Source organism: Chrysemys picta, chromosome 8 (assembly GCF_011386835.1).
Source record: "Chrysemys picta bellii isolate R12L10 chromosome 8, ASM1138683v2, whole genome shotgun sequence".
Taxonomy (NCBI): Eukaryota; Metazoa; Chordata; order Testudines; family Emydidae; genus Chrysemys; species Chrysemys picta.
In genome coordinates this window covers 73872085-73899569 of record NC_088798.1, presented here as the reverse complement: position 1 = coordinate 73899569, position 27485 = coordinate 73872085, and the positions used below count along the sequence as shown (strand labels likewise).

General features: G+C 40.7%; 1 protein-coding gene across 20 annotated transcripts in view; it reads left to right on the top strand.

Annotated features, from left to right (window-relative positions):
• The window catches only part of ANKHD1 (ankyrin repeat and KH domain containing 1), a 199477-nt gene that overhangs the window by 11375 nt on the left and 160617 nt on the right, over positions 1-27485 (top strand). For all 20 annotated transcript variants that reach the window (XM_065555838.1, XM_065555831.1, XM_065555847.1 and 17 more), the window contains exon 2: positions 12056-12209. In XM_065555838.1, coding sequence (XP_065411910.1) covers positions 12056-12209 — 154 coding nt within the window. The remainder of the gene's footprint in view (positions 1-12055; positions 12210-27485) is intronic.

Sequence of the window (27485 nt, the reverse complement as noted above, 5' to 3'; positions counted from 1 at the left end):
GTTTTTCTGCTATCCTTACTTAACCATGACAAAACTACAAGATTACTGGCACACTTCCTATATTTTGAATTTGTTGCCTTTCAAGAATGTTAGTTTAATTTCTTTTGTGGTTGAACTTCCACAAATCACATGTTCCTACTCCAATAATGGCTTCATCCTTAGCTCTGCCCTGGTAGAGTTTCCAGTATTCATGAAACTATTCAGAGGTATTGCTTTATTTTAAATATGTATTTTGGTATAGGAAAGTTCAGTTGAATATCTGAGAGAAATCTGCTGATGTGTTTTATATGGACCACCTGTCCAACTCTTCTTCCCCTCTCCTCCCCCCAAGAATGTTTGCCCATAAAAGTTACTTGACATTGATTTGTTAATACTAGCTTAAGAAAATTCAAAGCCTAGGACTCTGGATGTCTAACTTTCATCATGGAGGAATGTTCCCATACTGCATTTCTGTCTTGATGTATCACATAGGTATGTATTTGCATATGCAAACATTGGCCTGACTTTTGAGAAGTGACTGGTGATTTTGTGTGTCCAGCATGAGATGCTTTGATGAGGTATTGCAGGTTGGGCACTCATAATTGCTGATCACTTCTGAAAATATAAGGCAGAGTGTTTTGTAAATACCTTGCGTTACTAAAAGCCATCTTAAGAAAATATGTAAGTGTTAAGTAATGTTAACTAAGGATACCTAGTACTTGAATTTCAGACTTCAGAGCACAGCACATGTCTGCTTTGCATTTGGGAAGTAGTCTTTCTTATGTGCCCAGTGACATGCTATAAATCTAGTATTTTGTATGATCTACAAAATGAATTTACAATAGACGGCATTTTGAAGTAAACATATTACAGCTTGGTTCCTACAGTCTTGTTTTTTCACTTCCTGATGACCGCTTAATGTCATGGAATGCTAGTCTCTTAAGGGGAGAAAAATCTCTTCAAAAGTATGCAGTTTGGCTTTTTTGTCTATTGGGGCAGAGTTAAGATTGTGAAGTTGTGTGTGGTGGTTTTTGTACGAGTGCAACCTTAGCTCTGAATTTTCTGAGGTGGTAAAATGTTTAATACTGAGGTAATTTTCACTCAAAAATGGTATGTCTGCAACCTCAGATTCACCTGGACATTCTCCTTATGCTTGCTGACTGCTTAAGGTATTCAGCAGTAGAGGTCCACTCTGGTTCCTGAGATCTGACAGAGAATAGCTCCTTTCATGTACAACTTAAGAGGTATGCAGGAGGAAGGATCTTTTCCTGGGCACCTTATATGCTCAACAGATGGGTAGAAGGGGGTAAGGGAGGGGAAGCTAACCAGCTCCCTCCACCAAAACCAACCTCTGGAGTCTCTGTCCTCAACAAACTACAGTTGGATTGTTGGCCTTCCAGCAATCCCTCCAGTCTTACGGAGGGGCCTGATAACCTTATTTATGCTTACTGGGAGCTTAAACAGGGCTTCTGGTGGGTGTTGTAGATTAAGGATCCTAACAACCCTTTTTAAAGCTTCTAGAGGCAATGTACGTGCAAGTACAATGATTGTTTTTAGGCTTGCAATGAGGGTAGGGTCCTACTCCCCAAGACTTTCAGCAGGAGTTTGTGTGTGTTGGGGGGAGGCATCATCGTGTGTGTGTGTAAAGCAGTGGCGCTAATGAACCTCTTAAGATGTACAGTGATTTGGAAAATCTGTTACTCTACTGGAACTGTAGGTGGCCCCCAAGGTCTATGCTCCCCCCATGTATCCGTGCTTGTATGCACCTCTTGTGGTCATAAGATGAGAGAGGTGGGGCAGAGCAGGGAAGTATTAGCCTTCGCGTGGAGATGGGACATGTCTACACAAGCACTTTTGTCAGTAAAACTTTTGTCGGTCAGGGGTGTAGGGGGGGGGGGGGGAACACACACCTAACTAATATAAGTTTTATACCGACAGAAGCGCTGGTGTGGACAGCGCTATGTTGTTGGGAGATGCTATCCTTCTGACATAGCTACTGCCGTTCATTGGGGATAGTTTAATTATGCTGATGGGAGAGCAGCTACACAGGAGACCTTACAGCAATGCATCTGCAGTGGTACAGCTGTTCCACTGTAAGGTCTCTAGTGTAGACATAGCCTAAATACATAAACCTCGTAAACGTGGTTAAATGATGATCTGGCAAAAACTGTTAAATTATTCTGTGATTACTATCTTTTTAAAATTACAAACAGGTTTATTTTTAAAATTTACAAACAGTAAATAAAATTTTTGGTGGAAGACTTTTTTTTGCCAGTGAAAAACCTTCCTAGTAGTGATTGGTTTGCATAGAATCATAAAAATGAAGGGCTGCAAGGGACCTTAAGTCAAGTCCAGCCCCCTGCTCTGAGGCAGGACAAAGTAAAGGTAGACTGATCCCTGACAAGTATTTGTCCAACCTGTTCTTAAAAGCCTCCAGTGATAAGTTCTAAGAGAGGTTGTAGAATCCCTATCTTTTTTTATCGTGAGGGGTTTTTTCCTAACATCTAGCCTATAATTTCCTTGCGGCAGATTAAGCTGATTACTGTCCTCCTAGTCCTACTTCCAGTTGATCACTGTCCTCTTTATAACAACCCTTAACATATTTGAAGACTGTTATCAGGCTCCCCCTCCGTTTTCTTCTCTCGACTAAACGTGCCCAGTTTTTTAACCTGTTCTCATAGGTCAGGTTTTCTAAACCTTTTTTCATTTTTGTTGCTCTCCTCTGGACTCTCTCCAGTTTGTCCACATGTTTCTAAAATGTGGAGCCCAGAGTTTGATGCAGAACTCCAGCTGAGGCCTCATCAGTTCTGAGCTGAGCAGGACAGTTACCTCTCATGTTTAAAACAACACTCTTGTTAATACACCCGGGAAAGGTATTTCCTTTTTCATAACTGGATCACATTGTTGACTCATATTCAGTTTGTGATCCAGTGTAACCCACAGATCCTTTTCAGCGGTACCACCACCAAGCCAGTTATTCCCCATTTTGTAGTTGTGCATTTGATTTTCCTTCTTAAGTGAAGTTCTCTGCAGTTTTCTTGAATTTCATCTTGTTGATTTCAGACCAATTCTCCAATTTGTCAAGGACATTATAAATTCAAAGCCTGTCCTGCCAGGTGCAAACCTCTCCCAGTTTGATGTCATCCAGAGATTTTATAAGCATGCTCCCCACTCTATTATCCAAGTTATTAATGAAAATATTGAATAGAACTGGACCCAAGACTCAGCCCTGCAGGTCCCTACTAGATAAATCCTCTTCGTTTGACAGCAAACCATGGATAACTACTCTTTGAGTTTGTGTGTCTTTCAGCCAGTTGTACACCTACCTTACAATAATTACATCTAAACCACATTTCCATAGTTTGCTTATGAAAATGTCATGTGGTACTGTCAAAATCAAGATATATTATGACTACTGCATTCCCCCATCGTCTAGGGCAGTAACCCTGTCAAAGAAGAAAATTAAGTTGGTTAGACACGGTTTGTTCTTGACAAATCCTTGCTGGCATTACTTACAAATTGATTGCTTAATAATTTGTTCCCGCATCTTTCCAGGTATTTAATTTATGCTGGTTGGCCTCTTGTTTCCTGGGTCCTCTTTGTTACCCTTTTTAAAGATAGTTACTATGTTGGCCCTTCACCAGTCCTCTGGGACCTCACCTGCTTGCATGATTTCTTGAAAATAGTTGCTGATGGTTCAGAGATTGCTTCAGCTAGGTCCTTAAGTACTCTAGGATGAATTTCATCAGGCCCTGTCAACTTGAATACATTTATTATCTGACTTATCTAAATATTCTTTAACCCGTGTTCCCTATTTTGGCTTGCATTCCTTCCCCCTTGTTTAATATTAATTGTGTTAAATATCTGGTCACCATTAACATCTTAAGTGATGATGGAAGCATCTTGCCTTCCTGATGTCATCAGTTATTAGCTCTTTCCCCACTAAGTAGAGGACGTACACATTCCTTCATCTTTCTCTTGCTCCTAATGCATTTAAATAACCTATATTTAGTGTCCCTTACTAGGTGTAACTCATTTTGTGCTTTAGCCTTTCTGATTTTGTCCCCACATGCTTGTGCTATTCTCTTGTACTGCTCCTTAACAATTCATCCATGTTTCCATTTTTTTAGGATTCCTTTTCAATTTTTCAGGTCATTAAAGAGCTCCTGATGGAGCCATACTGGCCTCTTACTATTCTTCTGATCTTTCCATCAAATCAGGATAGCTTGTAGTTATGCCTTTAACATTGCCCCTGTGAGAAATTACCAGCTTCCCTGGACTACTTTAGCCCTTAATTTTCTTCCATTTGGACCTTGCTTACCAGTCCCGAGTTTGTTAAAGCCTGTGTTTTTTTGAAGTCCATTATTTTGCTCTCACTCCTTTCTTTCCTTAGAATCATGAAATCATCATTTCATGATCATTTTCACCCAATGTGCCTTTCATCTGCAGATTCACTATCAATTCCTCCATGTTGGTCAGACTCAAGTCTAAAATGGCTGTCCTTGCTCCACTTTCTGAACCAAAAAGTTGTCGCTAATAGATTCCAAGAACTTACTGGAAATCTTGTGTTTTACCATATTACTTTACCACAACAGCTGTCTGGCTAGTTAAAGTTTCCCTTTACTATCAGGTCTTGTATTGGATATTTATTTATTCTAGAATGCCTTCTTCCTGATTTGGCGGTTCATAGTAGACACGTACCATGATGTCAGCCCTATTTCCCCCCCCTTATCTTTGCCCAGAGATTTTCAACTGTTCTACCTCTCACCTCCTCCTTACCTCAGAACAAGTGTATATATTCTTGATGTATAATGCAACACCTTTTTTCCTGCCTGTCCTTCCTGAACAAGCTACTCTTCTATACCAATATTCTAGTCATGACTTATCCTACCAAGTCTCTGTGGTGCCAGTTAAGTCATAATTTATCTTATGTACTTCCAGTTCTTCCTGTATATTCTCCATTTTGAGGTCTGTCTCAGGGCTAGAAACTTATAAATAGAAAATTAGATCCTCAATAATGTGAAGTCCTGATTTGTTAGAGTTGGTATGTCATTCTGACATTAATACTTAAACATAATTTAAAAATTGTTTAGGCGTTTAATCACATTTTGGTTTTGAACACTGGATCTTAACTAGATTAATCCAGTGCATTTTTGTCTCGTTTCTCTTTTGCTACAAAGTGGCAAAATTAAGACTTTAGAACTGTGAGCCTCTGTATTTAGGGTGCCATAACTCATGAACCCCATGTCCAGTTCATTTCCACAGTCACAGCAGCCACTTCATAACTACCCACTTTCATTTACCAATCCTATCTAGAGCAGAAATACTAGTGATGGTAACTTACTGATATTAGCAACACTGTTTTAAAAATAGTGGTTAAAAAAGAAACTTGTTATCTTAAACTATCATAGAGAAGACTTCTGAACAGAATAAAAATTAGTTGCTATCCAGTGGGCTTAACACAGGCTTTGCACACCTTGTATGATTCTTTATGAAAACTGAATAATTCAAATTGTATGGTGTTGATCTCATGTATACTTCAGTTTTACTTGCAGGATAACCAAGATTGAAAATAATCTTGTGGTGCTGACTAGGAGGTCTCAGTCATTGCCCAGGATCCCATTGTGCTTGGTGCTGTACAAACACGTGATATTAAAATGGTCCCTGCCACTAAAAGTTCAGTTTTTTGGGGTGCATCTGGAAGACACTCACCTAAAGAAATAGTAATATTGCAGCTTTCGCTTTCCAACACAAGGGCACATATTTGTTCTTTTGCTTTTGTCACTTCTGAATTCCTTTTTGTTTGTTTTGCTAAGTATGATTTATATATATATATATATATATATAAAATAAATAAATAAATAAAAATAAAAAGTGCTGATTCTAGGAATCAGTGTTCTCTCTCCCTTGTCTCTATCTTAGTCTAATCTAACCAAAGTTGGCCGGTACAGCAAAGAGTGCATTTGCTGGTATAGTGTAGACTGCTTCCCTGAGCAAAATAAGCTATGTTGGTAAAAGACTCTTTTGCCAGTATAACTGCATCTACATAAGGGCTTTTGCTGGTATGGAAATGGTATAAGTATATGTGAGTGGGGGGGAAATCTGACGCGCCCTCAACCAACATAAGTATACCAGCAAAAGTTTAGAGTAGACCTGGCTTTAGTCTGATTTTGTTTCTGTCCCTTAGTATATTGCTAAGGCTATGTTTTAGTGATGGGTATTTTTAGTAAAAGTCACGAACAGGTCATAGGCAGTAAACAAAAAATCATGGCCCATGACCTGTCCGTGACTTTTACTAAAAATACCCATCACTAAAACTTGGCGGAGGGCTGCTCGGAGGCCCCGTGGGTACTGGAGGAGGGCAGCCTGGGTGCTGGGGGGGTGCGGGTGGCAGGGCCAGTAGGCTTCCTACCTGGCTCCATGCCTCTTCCCCCTCCCCCCCACTCCTCCCCCAGCATCAGCAGAGTTTGGGTGTGGGAGGGGACATGGGACAGTGTGAGATGGGGTCTGGGCAGCGCTTACCTGGGGTGCTAGCAGCTGAGTGAGGGGGGTGTCACCGCTTCCAAGGAGCCCTGCAGGTAAGCGCTGCCCAGAGTCTACCTCACCTTGTCCTCTGCCCCCTCCCACACCCAAACTCTGTTGCTGCTGAGGGAGGTGGTGCGGTGGCCCGAGATTGCACCAGCAGCAGCTGGTGCGATTGGCGCACGGGCTGCCTGAGCTGCCCCTGAGCCAGGCACACCGGCCACTGCTGAAGTCACAGAGGTCACAGAAAGTCACGGAATCCATGATCTCTGTGACAAACTCATAGCCTTATTTATTGCCCCCCATCCTTTTTTTTTTTTTTTTTTTTTTTTTTTTTTTTAAGCAACTAGTGTTGCTCTTGCAAAGCTGTCTTGGAGAGGTTTAAAGCTGGTGATGTTTATTCAGTATCTCACCCCCCTGACCTGAAATAAACCCGGGCTTGGTATTGATCTATGAATACCTATATAGTTGTGTCAGATATTTGTGAACGCATCTGCTATAAGAGATGATCTCTTTTGTAATTGGATCTGTAAACCTCTCTGTGGCTGCTGCAGTCCTTTGGCAGTACTTCAGCAAGTTCCGTGAGCTACAACGATGCAGTTAAGTGTGCCAGTGTTAAGTGTCCCTGCTCATGTCCTCGTGTCCAGTTGTTTGTTGTCCAGTAGTAGTAGCTTGCCACATCATCTGAATTCTTGATGCCTGGGAATTGCTGAACATTTACAATGGGTGTTGCATTTTTATTGAGCAGCTATGTCTTAAATCAACACTTTCACATTCATATCTAATCAGCTACCAAATAAGATGCCTATTAGCTGCTCAAAGCAGCTCACAAAGGAGTCCAAAAATAGCACAGTGACTGGTTGCTCTGTCATTTCACCACACTTCTGATTGAGTTAAATCAAAGAGCCCAAATTCTGCAAGTGCCATATTAGTAACTTTTCAGGGGCTTGAGGGCTGAACCTAGCTTGCACAACTTAATTTTTATTTAAAAATTACAAAAGCACATCTGCTTAATATTTAAATGAATAGACATTTCTAGTTTGAGTTAATATAATCCTGCTAATTTAGTTTTTCTTCCCAACAGCTGTAGGGGTAGAGAATCTTTGTTCACTCCAATAGCTGTGTCCCTAATGTTTGAGAAACAATGTTAGTTAGCAAATTTTGAGTCTCTCTTTGATGGTAAAATCTTGCAAAACTTGTCTTAAAAACAAAAAAAGGCCCTGGCAATCCTGGATTAACCACTTTTAATTAGTTTGTATATTTAGTATTTTCATACTTACGGCTATGCTGGGTCTGGGGGGGGGGGCGGGGAGGTGTGTGCAGGGGAAGGGAGTATTCAGTGCTGCCACAAGAGAAGCAAATTTGTAAATGCCTAGGGTGTGAAATTTTACATTATGGCAGCAACTTCTTTGTTCAGCCCTCTTTAATATAGATTTTTTTTTAAACTTGTTAGAATAGGCACTGAATTGTGTTCAATTTCAAACTAACACAGTGATCTAGGAAGTTGCTTTTGTCATCTTAAATTGTGTGACAACCAGCTCCCATGTTGCACTATGATACAGAACTAGTGGGCAGCACATTTTTAAAGTGACAGCAAGTACATGCAATAAGATATCATTTTGAAACTTTAAATGTGACTATCTTCTGATAGTTTTTACAAGTAAGTTTAACCTAAAGACAAGCTCAAAGGAGATGGGGTACAAAAGGATTCTGGGCAAAAAGAGAAATTTTAGCAATATTAAATCTCTCCTTTCTTGTCTAAAACATATATTTAGGCTTATGTGAATATAACTTCAGTTAAGAATTTTAACTGAAGGAAATTATTTCAATTCAGAACAGGATCACATTGCTAAAATGCGCTTTCTATGTGGAGAGGGAAAACTGTGAGCTATTAGATTAGCAAAACTATTAGATTAGCAAAGAACAAGTATTGTGCCATTGATCAAAGCAGGGAGGTGTGCTTTTGCTGGCCCTTGTCTTTGCAAATAGGAATGGGGCTTGGTCTACACTACAGAGTTAGGTCTACAGAAAACAGCTTATATCGACCTAATTATGTCAGTTTCTATACTACAATGCTGCTTCTGCCAAAGTAAGTGGCCCGCTGCACCGACATCATAACTCCACCTCCATGAGAGGTGTAATGCCTATGTCGATGTAGTTAGAGTGATGCAGTGTCTGTGTAGACACTGTTACTTAAACAGTAAGTTGGATGGAGCCCTCCCTCACCCCTAGTCCTGGCGCTGACAGCCTGAACTGTCAGCAGGGTGCAGGCTCATGGGCTGTGAGGTGCCCCTCCCCCCGTTGCTGCCTCTTGGGCTCTCCTCCCCTCCCCATCATCCCTCACCGGGAGCTTCCCCCCCCCTTTGCCCAGGGGCTGACAGCCTCACCTGTGAGCCTGTGTGGGGCTTGATTCACAGCAGGGAGCCTACCACCAGTGAAACTGACATTCTTGTCAGTTTAATAGCTGCTATTACACCTCTACCCCGATAGAACGTGACCGGATATAATGTAGTAAAGCAGTGCTCTGGAGGGGTGGGACTGTGCACTCCGGCGGATCAAAGGAAGTTCGATATAACATGGTTTCACCTATAACACTGTAAGATTTTTTTGGCTCCCGAGGACAGTGTTATATCAGGGTAGAGGTGTATTTCACGTTTCCTCTCCAACTCCTGGCTGTGAGTACCTAGGGTGGGGATTGAGGGGGTTCCAGCTGTGAGACCCACAGGCTGACAGCTGGAGTCAGATCTGAAATGTGAAATAGCAGCCAAGAAACTGACAATGTCAATTTCACTGCTGGTAGGCTCCCTACTGTGAAATTAAGCCCCATGAGGGCTCTCAGCTCTTGCTGTTGGGGTGGGGGGGCTCACAGCTGTGAGCCTGTGCCCATGAGACAGCTGAGGGTAGGCCAGCTGTGAGCCCTGAGCCTACAGCTGAGGCTGTCAGCTCCAGGGCTGCCAGGCTTCAGCTGTCAGTGCCCCACAATGTCCCACTTCAGTTGGTTGAAGCGCTCCTGGTGAGGACATGCACCATCAACAGAAGGAGCAAGTGTGGGCATGAACCACTGCCTTAATGACTTTGGTGTCTGTATGTCGACTTAATTTTGTAGTGTAGACAAACCTTGAGTTTGATCTGCTGGCAATAGTCAAGGAGGAAATTGTCCTTTGCCTCCAGGCCATGCGTTATGAGAGGGCCAAAAATGAAGTCACGTGAAGCATAATTTTAATGGAGCAGAATCCATGGAATAGATTGTAATAATTTATAGTTAGATTGACCTCCCTATCTTTGCACTAAACATTGTCAGCCTATCTGTTACGGTTGGGCAAACTTGCCAAAAGATAAGTCCTTTTCAAGATTTGCTGAGTATGCATGGCATTTTGCACAGGGTCACTTCAGTGATAGCTAAAACATTCATCTTGTTTAGTATATCTTCAAAAGGGAGATCAGTTGGTCTGTAATTAAAGAAATAATATCAGTATACTGTGCATAACTTCTTGGATATAGTTGAAGTTAAATATATTGGTTTTATTGTGCAGCCACTTGTTATGCATGTAGGATGGCATTCTTCCTACAAGGTACGGAGATAGTTTAACAATTATGAAGCTTAATTCAGGCCGAAGCTCTGATTTAGCTAAGTCACCTGTCCAAGGAATAATATTTTTTTATAATGAACAAAAATAATGATACACTAAACAGGAGTGTATTTCATAAGTGTGAAGAAGATTCTCTGAGGCTAACAGGAACCTGTTTATTCTAGTCCTTAAGTGACCATAACGTGGAATTGGAGTTGAGCAGCAGAAAAATCTTAGTGTAGGAATATATTTTGAAGAGTCATAAATGTCTTGTGTACTTCATTCACGTTGATGTAGTTGCTAAGCTGTTATTCCTTAACCTCTCAACTCTCTTGCTCACAGTAGCATATTTCCTCAATATTAGTAACATAACTGTATTAATCATAATATGCGTATGGTCTGTATTTTTGCTTAACCAGAAGTGTCGCTTCTTAAAATTCTTGTGGTGACAAACTGTTTAGTCTTTATTTGAACAGACACCAGATGGCTGCCATTGACACTAAGAGTAGCACACCATACCACTTAAAAGTACTTGTGCTAACATACAGCAAACATGTTGCTTTTCTGGAAAATGTATTTAACAGAAGATGTCAAGTCTAGTGATGTCAAACATTTTATCCATCCAATCTAATTATGGCCTGAATGGCACATCAAATTCTGTGGAATCTAAAGTTTTGTTTAAAAAAAAAAAATATTCTAGCCCTTGTGACCTACAGTTAAACTCTGTTTTGTATGATTGTTACTGAGTCTGCAGACAGTCTGAACCAATGGTTTTGAATAATGAACTTCCCCATCCTCATGACTCTCACTGGCCTGTTAACACAAACCCTCAATGATGACACTTTAAATGTAAGCAGTAACTATCTAACTGCTGATCATTTTAGAAGGGTGGAATGGGGGAGTGGGAATTGGGAGAGTTAGAAGGAAGAGAAAAGAGAATAGGTAAAAGAGGGCCGAGATAGCAATTGTGTTTAAGGTGAGCATCTGTTTAACATCACTTAGTAGGAATATACCAACAGATAATTAAGTTGCTACTATATAAAGGCCATATTTCATTGTAAAGCTCTCCTTGACCTTAATGGAGAACCCTCAGATCTTATCTAGAGATCACCTATAGCTGTGGTTCTCAACCTGTTCACCATTGTGGGCTGCATATGCAGCTCCCTATGTATTATGTGGGCCGCATCCACTATATATATATATACACACACACACACACTCTCTCTCTCTACCTGCATGGCTCTGAGGATGTCACATGGGCCACATCTGTGTGCTGATTGAGGTGCAAGTGGCCTGTGGGTTAAGAACCACAGATGCATAGAGTGGTAGGATAGCAGTCTTCATCTTGTCTAATCCTCTGCCTCTCCAAGGTAGCCCACAACAGGGATATAAAGCCTGATCTACACTTGTTATATAAGTGTAGCTGTGTTTTGTTAAAGGTGTAATATATCTGACACCCCTAACAAACAGAGCTATGCAGGTATAAGCCCTAAGGAGGGTGCCATTTAGACCAGTATAGCTTATCATTTCAGAGCACAGTTATAACTACATCCACACTATGAGGATTTTGCCAGGTTTAGCTATACTGGTATAGCTAGTACCTGCAAAACTCTCAGTGCACAAAAGGCCTAAGTGTGGATTTTGATGAGGACGTCTCTCCATTTCAGGAACTCAACTGAGACAACAAACTCAGTTTATAAACACCACTGTTGATCTGGGACAGATTTGATCAGGTGATTTAGAGGTGAAAATTTCTATTCCTTTATTAATCCTTTAACCTAGAGAATCCTTTCAAAACATTTTAAATTCCATAAACTTATGCTTGATGGTGTAGTTCTAGTACTATTTCATTTTCTAACAAAAAAGCTTGATAGGAAAACTGTTTAAAATAAAATGCTGTAATATTCCTTTTAAGAAAATAATGAAGTTATAGTATTTTTGTAGTTTGGCGTTTCATGGTTTTTATTTCTCTAACTTCAAAACAGGTTGAGTCATTTATTTTGGACCAAGAAGACCTGGATAACCCAGTGCTTAAAACAACATCTGAGTTATTCTTATCAAGTGCTGCAGAAGGCACCGATTTAAGAACTGTGGATCCAGAAACACAAGCAAGATTAGAAGCCTTGCTAGAAGCAGCAGGTACTATGTTTGTATAGTATTTTCTTGTAACTGGAAGCTTTACCTTCACAAGTTCAATCATTTGTTATTTTTGGTCACATGAAACATTGACCAGGTTTAAAATGTGTTTTGATGGTGGAGAGTCTGAGAAAAGTGACAGTTCATAGTTTCTCATTTAAGAGGCTTTCTGGGTCAGTATTACTTCATTTATAATGTAAGAAACCATAAAGTGAAGTAAATGGCATTTGTCATTAACCAGGCTAAGAGTAAAAGTAATTTTATGGATGAGGGTTAAAGGAGCAAGGAAAGGAAACTGGTTTGCTAAACTGCCATTTCCCCTTCCCTCAGAGTAGTGATATGTAATCCTGAACTCATTATTTCAATAAACTTACAGGTGAAATGTTGGTGCTCTGCTTTGGCTGTCAAATACATCTGTAGTCACTTGAATCAGTCTTTGACCTCTATGTAAAATAGTTTATCCTCTATATTAGAAGAGACTTCCTGGTGCTAGCTTTATGTAATCAAAATGTTCTCATTTTTAGTTACGTTTGTCACCATGAGGTATGACAAAAATCTAGGTTTTAGAGCCTGAAAAATCAAATCAAATTCTTAATAGAAATACTGCCCCTACATTGTTGAACTTCAATGAAAACAATTACTGATTGGATTTAAATGTTACCTTCTAGTATTTGCAATCAAATATTTGCAGCATTGTATCAGTGCATGAAACCCAGAAAGTGAAAATGGCAAGCTAAGAAATGCAGAAAGTATACAATGTTAACAATGCAAAGAAAACATATCCCTTTCAAGAAACCCTGGTGGTGTTTAGTGTTACTTACAGACACTTGCTGAAACTGGTAGGTTTCTGGTCAAATTGAATTTTTGTAAAGGCAAACTTCAGTTTAAAATATTTTAGAATTGGGTAGGACAATGACTTCAAGTGCTTTCCTGTTTTAAGAGCATAAGCAGCCTCCCACCCAAAATATGCTTTGTATTTGGGAGAAGGCTGTCATTCATTCAGGCTTTAGGCAGTATTTCCAAATTGTGCATAATCTCAAAATTCAATTTCACAGTGGAATGCCCAAACCTATGATGACCCACTTTCTTTTCTAGCTCCCTGTCCAAACCCTGGGACAGCTTTCCATGCTGTCCCATCAAGGAATTGGTGGCAGCATTATTAACTGCTGCCAGGAGAAGAATGGGTTACGAGTGAAAAGAGAGTCAGAGAAAGGGGCATGAGGCAGCAGAAACACCAGATCTGTAGATAAGCATGAATTCCCGTGAGCCATCTCCTAGGGACAGACCCTCCTGGCCTTGTGGAAGAAGAGAACAGTCCCTTACTATCTCCTTCAGAGGGTATGTCTAGACTGGGTTAAGGTAGGGGTGGGGGGTGGGTGTTTAAATGATAGCTAACACATTTTGACATATTAAAATTTTAGTTTACTTGGGACAAGGTACATTTTAAACACTTCAACACAAGCTAGATGGTTGAGGCAAGCCTAAGGTATACCGTGACTAACTAATGTGCTAAAATACACCTTGCCTTGTTTATAGACTGGTTTTTAAAATGTTTGCTAACATATTTTTAAAACAGCACACACCTTTTTATTCCAGTATAAATATATCCAAAAGGGGCATTAAGATTTATCCATGCAGTTACATCAGTTTAAAGGTGAAGTTTTTTTTTAAACCAATTTAATTAGTAGTACAAAACCTTGTGTAGGTATTTATTCAGTTAAGAGTAGTTTCTTTTAGCTTAGCTTAGTTCTATTCTTTACTGACTTAAGATAAACCAAACTAAGCCATACTTAAACAGGATCAGAGTATCTACACATGGTTTTGCACTAGTTCAACTAAAATAGCGCTTAAACATATTTAACTTAAAACTGGTACAACTGTCTCATGGACAAACCCTTGGCCTCTGTGGAAGAGAATGTCCCAAGGCTCTCTCAGGGGAATTGAAATATTTGACCCATTTGAGTTGCCCCTTTTTGCCAGAGGAGGGTTAGAAGAGAAGAGACTGTTACTAGTGTGCTGTATCAATTCTGAAGCCTGTTGCTCTGGGTGTGTATTTGGAGTGGGAAGGGGGGTCTGAATGACTGGTTGTATGAAGCTTCTTGTTTCATAAGCTTTGTGTTTGCACCTCTACTTGTAGCATCCAAAGTTATTTCACAGGATTAAACATAAGAACAAGTTAGTGGCCCTGTCAAGATTAAAAAAATGGTAATGTCAGCTAACACTTTTTAATTAACACATTTTTTAAAACCCAGCTTCACCTTTAAAAGTAGTTCTGGTCAACCAGTGCTCCCTGTTTATTTCTGACAGTGCTTGGAAGAAGCATGGTTAGAGGTCTTTGAAAGGGGAATGGTAAGTGGAAAAAATGAAAGTTGGGTAGGGGATCTGAAGCAGTGTGAGAAACTGTAGAAGACTTAAGATAACTCTTCCTTTATTAGAAACTGCTTTCCTTAGGTAGACAAATGCTACCTTCTGAAAAGCCAGATCAGGTTTCAAGATGTTGCTGCAATGGGGGGAGGGGCTAAGTCACCTGACCCATAGTAGGAAAGAATGAGTCATGACTCTTACTTGAAATTTATCTCCTCTTAATTGGGGAATGTATAATTTCTAAAACAAACCCTAGAATACTTCACACTAAAAGAAGGATATAGCTTGACAGCTAAAGGCAGTGTGAAGTCATAAGTAAAATATTCTGTTTTGTACTCCCCCAGGCAGGGACACTTCATCTGGAAGCACTGTTCATTTCTGGGGACTACACAGTTCCATACAGTTCACTGAGGAGCAACAAAATAATCACGGTGTAAAAGTGACTTATAACAAGATTAGAAGAACTAAATTATAGGCAGGGCTGGTAGGATCACTGTTAAGGGTGCTTGACACTTCCCATAAGACCCTGTTTTCAGTTGCTTAAAACTTTGCTGAACTTTAATAGTTTGGGTTGAAAATTTCCATGCCAGGTGTCTGCCTCACAGAGAAGTTTTGGGGAAAGGGGCTAAGGTAAAATACATTGAATTGCCAATTTAAAAAGTCTGATCTTTTCTTTGAGACGCTTCAGCCACTCCTATACTTAAGAGCAGGGACTTGAAATTTGGCAGGGAGATGGCCTTTGTGTCAGGGATGTTCTTTTGCTGTTCCATGAAAATCTCCCCAAATTTGGCCAATTTATAAGCCTGTGAGAACTCTTTGCACATGCTCCAAGAATTCATGGCAGCTAAAATCTGAGAATTGTTCTCACTGTGCATGCTCCAGCTCTCAGTTCCTAATGTTGACCAGACTCTGTATGTGCCATTCCATGGAGTGACTGAGCATGTTCCATCCCATGGCTACAGGGTTGAAGCTGTTCTGGGTCCATGTGGGGCTGGTTACTGGAATTGAGAGCTCTGTTCTCTCAGTGACCCCAGTGCTGGCACTCACGCAGGTGTAGGAGGAAGCCATCTGACTCTTTTTTGCTGAGTGAGCAAAAGCCAGACCAGGGTATTGGGTGAGAGGAAGGAGTATATTGTAACACAGATCCAGGTGGGGACTGGAAGTGGGGTGGCAGGCGGGGATGGAAAGAGAAACTAGGACTGGGAGATTGTGGGGATGTGTGTGTGGAGATGATTCAGACTGGTTGGACAATGAGTTTGGGACTAGGAGTTTAGGGTGGGTGGTGTGACCAATCCAATGAGCAGCTGTAATGGAAACTTGGACTGACTGTGCAAGGAGACTGTGACTTGGATGAGAGGCCTGAAGTCTAGAAAACTTGACCAATGAGGGAAGGTTGAAAAAAATTTAGTCTGGAAAAGAGAAGACTGAGAGCGGACATAAGTTTTCAAGTACATAAAAGGTTGTTACATGGAGGAGGAAGAAAAATTGTTTTTGCCCTCTGAGGATAGGACAAGAAGCAGTGGGCTTAAATTGCAGCAAGGGAGGTTAGGTTGGACATTAGGAAAAACTTCCCAACTGTCAGGGTGGTTAAGCACTGGAATAAATTGCCTAGGGAGGTTGTGGAATCTCAATCATTGGAGATTTTTAAGAGCATGTTAGACAAACCTCTGTCAGGGATGGTCTAGTCTAGATAATGCTTAGTCCTGCCATGAGTGCAGGGGAGTGGACTAATGACCTCTTGAGGTACCTTCCAGTGCAGAGTGGGTAGACAAGGAGAGTGGGCGTGGAATGAGGAGCCAGAGGTGGGGAAGAGAGAGGAGTGGGGCAGGGGACATGTTCGGGAGGAATAAGAGAAGGCTCAGACCACTAGAGAATACTCTCTCAGGAACTTTGAATTGTATTCCAGGTTCTAAAGTGTCACCCTTCCTCTGTTGTCAGTCAATATCTGTGAAACCCACTTGCAAAATGTCTCATCCCCTCCAGTGCTGGAGTGGATGACAGTGTATTGTTGCTATCAGATACTCCACTAGTTAAAGTGGCAGTGGTCTGCCTAGTGGCTCTGAGTGTTCATCACTACATGGTTCATCAGTAGGGAATCAGTAGGATGCCATGTGTGCAGGGCCGGCTCCAGCTTTTTTGCCGCCCCAAGTGGTGAAGAGGAAAAAAAAAAAGATAAAGCCGCGATCGGTGGCAGCTCTACCGTGCCGCTTCATTCTTCGGCGGCAATTCGGCAGCCGGTCATTCCCTCCAAGAGGGACTGAGGGACCCACCGCCGAAGACCTGGACGTGCCGCCCCTTTCCATTGGCCGCCCCAAGCACCTGCTTCCTGCATTGGTGCCTGGAGCCGGCCCTGAATGTCTGTTTTTCACTTTGCAATCTTCATGCTCTTCTTATGTAGCTTTTAACAAGCCATCAGACATCAGAACTTAGGAAATGCTTGTGCAACTTAATTTGGCCCCCTTGAGTGTATATATTGTGATGTCCCTTCCTGGCTTCTGGTCCCAGTTCTCTTCCTGAGACCCCAGCTCCTTATCAGACTGGCAACCAGGGCAGATAGATCTATCTCCTTGTCCAGACAGACCCTTCTCCCAGCTGCCCATTTGATCTTTGTGCTTTTTCTACTCCCAGTCTTTACCTCATTCCCTGCCCCTCAAGCTTCCAGTCCCCTTATTCATCCAGTCCCAATACACGATGGTCAGTTTTTCTCTCTCAGCTTCAATCCCAGTTTCCTTGTTTTCTAATTACTCCCCTGCCCCCACAGTTGTCCTATATGCATTTGAGACGGGCTGCTCCACACTAGCAGGTGTGTTATTGAGAGCACAGGGAGACAAATTCCTTCCCTGCTATCAGTTCTGGTGCTGAGCTGGCCCCAGGGCATAATTACTGGAAAAGTTTGGCCTTAGCATATGCCATCCCCACAGAGTGGCTGTACATACTCCAGCCCAGAGAGTATGGAGTATGTACAGCCACTCTGTGGGGATGGCGTATGCACAGTTTGGTCCACACTAGGAGCTGTAAAAGGCAGGATCATGCTCCGTGAGAATGGAATCTTCTGAGACTTTTAGATGCTAAATTAAATCTCTGAATATGTGCACACCGAAATTTTACAAAGGCTTGCTGAATTTTGGCCATATCGCAGGAACAGCAAAGCACATCCCTGACACAAGGGCCACTTCCCTGCCAAATTTCAAGTCCCCACTCTAAACCATGGAGACCCTATAGCTTCTCAAAGAAAAGGTTACTAGAATAAACAAATCAGCGTATTTTCTTTAACCTTGTTCTCAAGTGGCTGACATGTTTTGGCTGAAACTTAAAAAAAAATTTAGTCTGACATAGACACTTGGCATGAAAAAGTTCAGCCTGAATGGCTAGTTATGGCAAAGTTTTAAGCAACTTAAAACAGAGTCTTATGAAGGGAAGTGTTGGACAACTGTAATAGGTAGTTCTTAGCTGAAGGGTGGGGAAGAGACAAAAGGAAATAATCAAAGTATTTGAAAGATGCGATCACTAAGAAGGGAGAATTATTCTGGAATTATTTCTTCTTGGTTCAGGCTGCCATGAGCATATCAAGCCTATGTTCAGATTAATCCACTGGCTCCTAGTCTACTTCCAATGCCAAAATTAAGGAGTTGGTCCTAATTTTCTAAGCAATTAGTGGATTAGACACCAGCTACATCGCAGACTAAATTTTGATCTATGAGCCACTGAGAAAGCTGCGCTCCTCTGGGAGAAGCACATCATTGAGCCCAGAAAGGGGGCTATTAGAGCTGGAGACACAGCATTCTCTGTCAGGGGGATCAGGCCTAGGGAACAGTATCGCAGAGGAGATCAGGTGAATTTAGGGCCTAACCCACTTTACGAGACATTGCAAAGCTTTGAGTCTTTCCGTTGTGACGCTTGCAATCTGAACGCCATTCTTATTTTCCCCTACCCCAAGCAGAGGTTAACCTATAAAGGGAGAAGTGTTGGACTCCATGAAGTCCACTAGGAACTTTGCTGTTGATATTGATTTTAAGTGGAAGATGCTGAGATGCTATGGTGATTAATAACAGCATAAAACTAAGATAAATGGTAAAAGTGGTAGTTTAGGGGGACAAGACATAAAGAGATGGCATTAAACAAAGGAAAACTAGGCTAAATATAAGGAAACACTTTCATACAGACTTCAGTATTATTCTGTTGTCTAATGAAGTGGTAATTCCATCACTTAGCAAACTTAAAACTGGACTGGAGAAATCACTGAGGGGAACCAATAAGCATAGTACATAACCTATGGGGAAATCTATCCTATTTCTTCAGTTTAGTGCTTGGGTGAAAAATCTTCTAGGAGTAAGTAGACTAAGTAGCTTTGGAAAAATATATAATAGTATGTATTTTTAAGCGTGTCCAGTTAAGAACTTTAATTTGAATATTCTGCATAAATATTACCCTGTAATTCTAGGTATGAAAATTAAAATTTGGTTGATTGCAGCAACTTGAGCTTTGTACCAAAGCAGAGGATAATCATCAGACATAACGTAACGTAGTGGATTTAGCGTGGGACCAAGTCGAGAGAGAGATGGTTTCTGTTCCTGGTTCTCACTAACTTGTACTGTGGCCTTGAGCAGGTTAAACACTTTTTCCTCATCTAAAATTGGGAGTAGTGTATACATACACACCACCTCACAGTACTATTGTGAAGGTTAGTTCTGTCTTCACCTTTTTGAAGTTGTAAGATGCTAGAAGTACTAAATTATTTTGTGAAACTTTTTCAGATAAGTACTACTCGGTATTTGAATCTATATTGAAAAAGCAAAATATCATTAGGATAAACTAAAGGAAATATTGAGTGTGGTAGCTTGATGGTAAAAAGCTTAATTTGAAGGGGGCTGAAAGGAACTAGCACTGCTGGTGACGTTCCACACACATTCCTACTTGGGTTCACATTTCTCTGGCGGGTTTAGATAAAAATACCAAATCTTTCTACCTTCACAGGAGGCTTCCAAACCATATGTCCATCATGGATTTTAAACAGTACTGCCTAGTGGTGTATTGCTTTGTTTTCTTCCTTAAACCCTGGAGGAGGAAAATGCTTTCTGCTGGCATTACCAGTCTACAGTAACTCCTCACTTAAAGTCATCCCAGTTAACGTTGTTACATTGCTGATCAATTAGGGAACATGCTCATTTAAAGTCGTGCAATGCTCCCTTCTAACATCGTTTGGCAGCCACCTGCTTTGTCCACTGCTTGCAGGAAGAGAAGCCCGTTGCAGTTAGCTGGTGGGGTCTTGTAACCAGGGTGGACCGGCAGCCTCCCTATCAGCTCCCCCAAGTTCCCTGTGCTGCAGCCGCCCAGCAGGCTATCAATTGCCGGCAGTTCAGCTGTCTCTCCCCCCCACTGCCATGTGCTGCTCCTGCCCTCTGCCTTGGAGCTGCTCCCAGGGACTCCTGCTTGCTGTGTGGGAGGGAAGGGGGGGTAATGTCAGGTGTCCCCCTCCCCCTGCTCCTGCACCCCGCTTACCCCTTCTCCATATAGAGCAGGGAGGGGACATGGACAGAGAGAGCTTGGGGCACCAGCTGCTGTCTCAACTTCCTGATCCACTTAAAAAGACAACACACTTAAGAGTGGGTCAGCTTACTTAAAGGGGCAGTGTGCATCTCTCTTCCCCTCCCCCCCCCCCACACAAGGTGTGTGTCTGTCTCTGTCTGCTATGCTGTCTCCCCTCCCTGGTGTTTGTGCTGCCTTGTGTGAGAGGCTACATTAACAACAATGTGTTAACCCTTGAGGGCTCAGCCGAGTGTTAGTTCATCATTTAGCAGCAAGGCATTCCCTGGGGAATATCCCTCCCTCTTCCACCCTCTAACTTCACCACCTCAACCAAACTTCACAATCATCATAGCTGTGAACAGGATTAAATTGTTTGTTTAAAACTTATACTGTGTATAATATATAGTTTTTTGTCTGGTGAAAAACATTTCCCTGGAACCTAACCCCCTCCCCCCCCATTTACATTAATTCTTATGGGGAAATTGGATTCGCTTAACATCGTTTCACTTAAAGTCACATTTTTCAGGAACATAACTACAACGTTAAGCGAGGAGTTACTGTATTTCAAGGCCTTGCGCTGTGTAGATTGGACAGCATGGAACATTGAACCAGTGCAGGCACAAACAGTTCAACTGTTCCTGAAATGATGTACCTTTCCTGCGTAGTGGGCCTTCAGTGTTGTAGTTCTTGTTCATGTGGGTTCTACCTGCTGTAGACCTGTTTGTGATACCAGCTTCATAAGCAGCTATTTGGAGAGTCAAGGGGAATGATCAGGTATGTTAGCTTACTGGTAGTGTCTGGAGTTCGTTAATCTCTCCTGTCCTTTTTCCACTATGTACCGCAAAATAGTGAGGAAGATATGCACTGATAAGTCTGTAGTTGTATTCCTGGATTTGTCTTGTTGAGTGTGGTTTGCAGAACTAGTTTGCCTCCCAAATCCATGGATGCTCTCAGGACTTAACATGGGCATGTTCATTATTGACTCTGGGACCTATGTCCTGATGACTTGTCCTTTTGAAAGGCTAATGATTCAAATGCTAGAGATGTTTAGTTAGGTGATTACTCTTTCAGTTACTCTGTTTGGTCGTTGCATCCTCCAAGAGTCATAATCCCTAAGTAAATGCTCCCATTCCTATTTGAGTGACAAGTGGATCCCATCTATGCTGGTTGGTGGGTCTGAGTTGAATTAAAAGTATCTGTTAATGTTTCAGAATCTTGTACATATATCTGGAATGTTGTGTGTTGGTTTTTGTTTTTTGTTTTTTAAAGATTTATTTTTTAGGAGTCTTTCACTGTTTTACTTAGTTCCACTTTCCTAAGTGGATGGGAGCACAGTTCCTAGAAGCTTTAATTGAAAATGTTGTGTTTTTGGATTCTGAGTGCTATGGAAACCTTAAATAAAATTTCCAGTGCAAGAGCATTCCTCTTTGCTATGTAAAAAAACATACCTTTTATTTACTCCTCTCAAAGCATGGCTGACTTTCTCCCCACCCTCACCCCTCCAGGCAGAGGTCTGAGGTCATTCAAATTAACCTGTTTAATCAGAGTTAACAAGCATTTTCCACAATATTTTTGTTAAATAGTACTTAAATGATTGGATCACATCCCAAAAAACTGCTTTTAAAACCTTAAGGCTGTTAAACCAGATAACTTCCACTTTCTGCTTCGTTAGGACCAAATACAAATTGTCTTATTATCTCATGCTTTGAAAAGTTTTAAGAAACAAGGCTTACTTTACTAATGATCAGGTTCTGGTGCTGGGAAGTAATCCTAAACCAGAGAAGTCTTTCAATGGTTTTCCTTCACTTTAGAAGACTATTAATAGCACATCAAGAACAGTTTTGAAGCTTAAAAAAAAACCCAAAAAAAACCTTAAAAGGGAAAGAAGAACAGGAGTACTTGTGGCACCTTAGAGACTAACAAAAATTTGTTAGTCTCTAAGGTGCCACAAGTACTCCTGTTCTTCTTTTTGCGGATACAGACTAACACGGCTGCTACTCTGAAACCTGTCTTAAAAGGGAAAGACACTTGGGGATCCAGATGCACATTTTACATTAAAATCAAGGCCCTGAATACTTTAAACATAATGGAGTCAAATTCTGCAGCAGTAAATCTTCCGTTCCTCTGCAATATTAATTTAATTAGCTTGTTGTTTTTTCATAATTGTGGTTTCCTCTATGGAGGTGCAGTAATATCTTTTATGGAACTCCAATAAGGCTGGATATTTAGGGTCTTTGTAGAGATAGTAACAGCTGCTGGAGGGTGGGGGGGAGTGAGCCCCTTTCCACTAGGCACCTAGCTTGGGGTGGGAGGAGGAGCATGGTAGGGCTGTGATGTAGTTGTTAGGGCTATATATCTGAATCCATATTGCCTTAATCCATCATACTTCAGTCTGGGTGGGACAGAGCTCTGTCTAGTCCCCGCAGTTGTTCAGCTTATTCTTGACTTCTGTTTTCCCGCGCAGGGTGGTGACAATTCAGGAGAGCTGTTCTCATTTTCTGCCTCCCCCTTTATGGGGCAGCAGGCTAAGTGAATGTGTTGCTTATGTAATGCAGGCCTCCTTGTGGTGAAAGCAGCACAGAAAGAGGAGGTATCAAGGTCTTTGGGGAGCAATGTGAGCAAAATGTTGGGGCACCTGGTTGCAACCAAATGGCAGATTCTGCACCCAAAACATGGAGTTCCACTGCAGTTTTGCAAAATGCCAAATTCCATAGAACATTCTGTGAACTTAAAATCTTTACATGGGGACCCTAATTAAAAGGAATAAACCATTGAAGTACCATATGTTAATAGGTACAATTCATTACTGCATTCCTTATGCAGAATTTTAGGATGGGTGCCAGGAGAAGACCTAGATTCAGTCTTGTTAAACTGCTACATTCTACTGTACTTCATTAGGTAGGAAACTATGTATCTGTAATCAACTTTGTAAAGTTCATAAAGCACTTTGGGATCCTGTAGACTGAAAGTCTTAATTGAAAGATTTGTTACACAAGACAAGGCTAGAGTAAAAAATTGTGATTATAAATTAGGTTTGAAAGTAGGACTGGGGCAAATCCTAAATGGGAATATGTAATCAAAACCACATTTACAGTGTACAAATTCTGTAATTTGGAAACATTTCAAGAAGTTAATTCTTAAATTGTTTTAAGAGTTTGTTTTATCAGTTTGTCTCGTGTGAGAAACTATATGCAGAAAGTTGCTGAAAACTGTTATCCAGCTTGGGAAATCTTCTGTGCATGTGGTCTAAATGACCCATCTGCCCAAAAATTGCTTGCTTCCTCAAAATAAACTTGTAAAAAGTATGTGCTGACAATCAAGCATTGAACAAATGCAGGAGTAAATGGGTATAAAGAATCAGTTCACCTCTACTACCTCAGACCCCTGAATTCTTGCTGAGGACTTACACAGGCAAGTGATGGAATGGGATCCTATTGATCTACATAGCTGTTTATATTCAAGGAAACAGAACTGAGTGGTATGTTGCCAACATAATGTATGATCTCCTTGGCTGATAACCTTTTAACCATCACTGGTAATCCAGTAGTATTCATGCATGTACTGTAGGTACTAAACAGTGTGAAGCCAAGCTTGTGTAAAATTATGTTGGAACCTTATTTGTAAGGTGACCAGCAGGACTTCATGGTTGACTTCCTCAGAAATCCCATCTATGCCATGTCCTTGTAGGAAGAGACTAGAGCCTCTCTTGTAAGAAAGTTAGTGGGGAAACTTAGACATTTTGTTTGAGGGGGAACAAAAAATCTGTTCAACTAAGGACAGGTTCTTTGTCTGCTGACATACAAGTTTGTGATGAATCCAGATTAGAATTCAAACGGGCAACAGAGAGATCTGTAATCAATCAGAGGAGAAAGCTGTGCAAAACAGGGTGTATGGGCATCTGTAAAAACAGGTAAGGGGAACTCTGTAGCTTCTAGAGCTCTTGGCAGATCTGCAATATGGTGATCATATTATCTGTGTTGAAGTAATCAGCAGTGGTAGAACACCAATCTCTTTTTTAATGCTAGTTGTCTATTAATCCTGTCTGAATTAAATAGCTGGCTGGGCAATCAATGCCTGATGGTGTTTAAGTCTTGGTGGGAATGAAGAACACAGTTATGTCACCTGGGCTGGCTATATTTTGGTGGGTAGGGAGGGCACAGAATGCCCCATGTTGTTCCATCTTTTAAATGAATAGATGGAAGCATGAATCAAACATGCTAGTTTTATTTCTGTCTAAGGTCAAATTGAAAGAATGGATTGAAAATATTTAGTGGTTGTAAATAGCGGTCAACTTCGTTTTACAAAAATATCCTATCAGATCAACCTAACCTGCTGGGATTTGGGGAGGTCGGAGATAGCGTAGTCAGCAGGCTGGTTTGAGGTCAGTAATGTTCTTGACCAGGAGAAGACTTGCAGTCCAGAATTCAGCAAATATTTTGGAGAAAGTGATCAGTTGGCCAGCCACTGGGTATTACTCATGGCAAGATAAATTTGATAGTATATTGCACAAGAACCTGAGTTTTCAAAGGTGATGAGTACCTTTAGATTTCACTGATTAAAACTGAAGTTATAGATGCTCAGCACTTCTGAAAACCAGGCCCTAATTGAGTTGAAGCAGCATTCCATTGAAAGTGGTGGTCAAAGTAGGTGGGAATTACTAGGTGAGATCTCTAGGGACTGATTCCTTGATAATCCAGACTCTCTCAAATGCCATGACATTTCAGTTGTTTGCAAGGCTGTAGTTTCTGTTTTCATTTATTTTAATGACTTGATGCAAAATTGTGCTTAAAGAACAAAAGACACGGCAATTGAAAATTTCATCCATAAGTGATGAATGAAAGTAGATGTTAATGATTAGGGGTAAGGATCTAGGATGTTGCTCACAATAAATTCTATCAGAAAATGACTTGAATTTAAATTCACTATGTGTGTATGTGTTCCAATTTACTCAATGTACATACTTAAAATGAAAGGAATATTAGCAGTAACATGAACAGAGATTGGAACATGTCCTAACTGATGGAGAATTGACTTAGTAATTGGACAAGTGCATCACTCCTTGGCAATGTTTCCAAGGTCATATTTTTGCTTGGTATTACACACTCGTGCAAAAAATCCATCTTCTTCATCTAGCACCCCTATCCAAATTTATTTTACAAATTTTAAATCCATGGCATGATGGAGGGGGGGGGGGAATTCAGTACAGCAGAAATACTTTTATTGAGCTTTAGGTGGTGGTATAATTCCACACTGAAGTTTGGTCAAACTGCAACTTAAAATACAAAATTGGCAGTGTGCAGAAGTGTGTAGTAGCTCTTCCTGGCAATTTAGAAATTCATGTCTTATTTGCAAGAATGACTCTGAAATCTGCTTAAACTAATTTACAAAAATACCTTTTTTACAACTTGTTCTGTGATACAGTACTCCTGTGTTCTGTGAGGGAGTAGTTTGAATTAAAATAAGTATATATTTTGAAGCAACTAAATAATGAAACAGTACCTATCAATAAAAATCTGGCAGGCCTAATTCTAATTATAGTCCTGTTTTGGATACTGGAGCTGTACAATTAAGATACTCTACTATTTTTGTTGGTTGTACCTCGAATACTTTTGCCTTTGGAGATACTGATCTATTATAGTGACTTGTTCATTCTCTCTCTTCACTGTCTAAAGATTCAGAGTGGGAAGGAATATATGGTATGTGATATTTAAAAATGTTTGCTTTATTGTATCAGAGACTATCTGAAGTCTCTTGCATGTAGTATCATTAATCTTTTATTTTTGTAAGCATACTATCATAAACTTAAGTAGTTTACAGGTTTCTGCATGATTAAATGCTATAGGTTTCTAATCTGATAGGCCTTTTCTGGCGTAAGTCAAATTAACATCAATATTTGGAAAGTGCTTCTGTTCCAAAGTCTACTTTTTTTTTTTGATGGGAGCCCCTTTCACTAAGCTTCTCCTTCGAAGAGAATTTAAAATTTCTCCTGTAACCGTAAACTGGTAGAATTTAGGTAATACACAGAAGTAAATTTGAGCTGTACTGGTTCCTGTAATGCTATGCTCTTTTCTTGTAATCCAGCAAAGTTAAGGTGTTGAGATGTTGGAATAGTCCTAAAGCTTCCGCCTTTTGAAAAACACCCCCACCCCTCCCAAAAAACACACAAAACCAACCCCACAACCTGAAATGTGAAATTTAGCTATGATAACTTTCTTAAATCTGACTTCAGTCATCTACTTCTGTAAGGAATCTGCTTTTCTCAGCATACTTTTTATTTGAAATCTGAAGATGTCGTTCATCTCTCTTCATTTTAAGGTATAGCAATATTTACTCTGTTTCTAGGATATCTTGTACTGAATTATTAAAGCTAGCAAACTCCTTAGGCAAACACTGTCTACAGAATATAAATCTCATTGCTTTTCTCCATTCTGTAAAAGTGTTTAGTAGCTATTTGTAAGCACAGTATAACTCTGTGCCATTGGCTAACTGTGCAATTACGTTTAAAATTGTTTTTTTAAAGTACAAGCAACTCTATTTTTTTATTTTAATTCCAGTTAATAAAGAGAATTTTGTCTTCATTGTAGTTAAACTTAACTCAGACCTTGTTTCTACAAGACTGAGTCCTTGTCCTCCTCTAATAGTAGTCAGTTATGGGGATGATTTTTTTTCTGGAAGAATGAACAAATATAAACTTTCAGCGGTCCCAATAACCTATTATGTTAGGGTTTTCAAACCCCTCCCCTCCCCCTTTTTTTAAAACACCAATGCTTTTGCAGACGCTGTAAATAAACAGAAAACTGTTCTCCTGGCAACTACTCATCTGCTTTCCAGAGAGGCACAGCACAGCATGACCAGCGCTTTATTTATAGTCCTGGTTTTTTTGCTCCCTGACATCAGATGGTAATCAACTTGTATAAGAATTAAAACACCGGTGTCCTGATATTTTCTTCCTCTCATCTGGTCACCCTACCCCTGCTCCCCAGGGAACGACAAAAGTTTTACTGACAAAGCTATCGCCTCTCATTGGGGATGGATTTATTTTGTCAGTGGGAGAGTGCTCTCCTGCCAACAAAGAGCAGCTACATGGCGCACCTTTTAATGGCACGGCTGTGTCGCTAAAAGGTGTGTAGTGTAGACCTAGGTCTAGAACAAAGCACTCCTAGGCTAAGTAATTGTGAATTGGCTCAGCGTGGAAATGATTGGATTGGTCATTGTTTATAGGGAATGGAACCATTTGTCCTAAACCTTCTTTAGTATCTACTACAGAGAGATTCTGAGGGGCAAAGTAGTATGTGAATGTTCAGTGTTGGTGGTCTGCCTGCCGTTAATACACCTCCACCTGATATAACGCGACCCGATATAACACTAATTCTGATATAATGCGGTAAA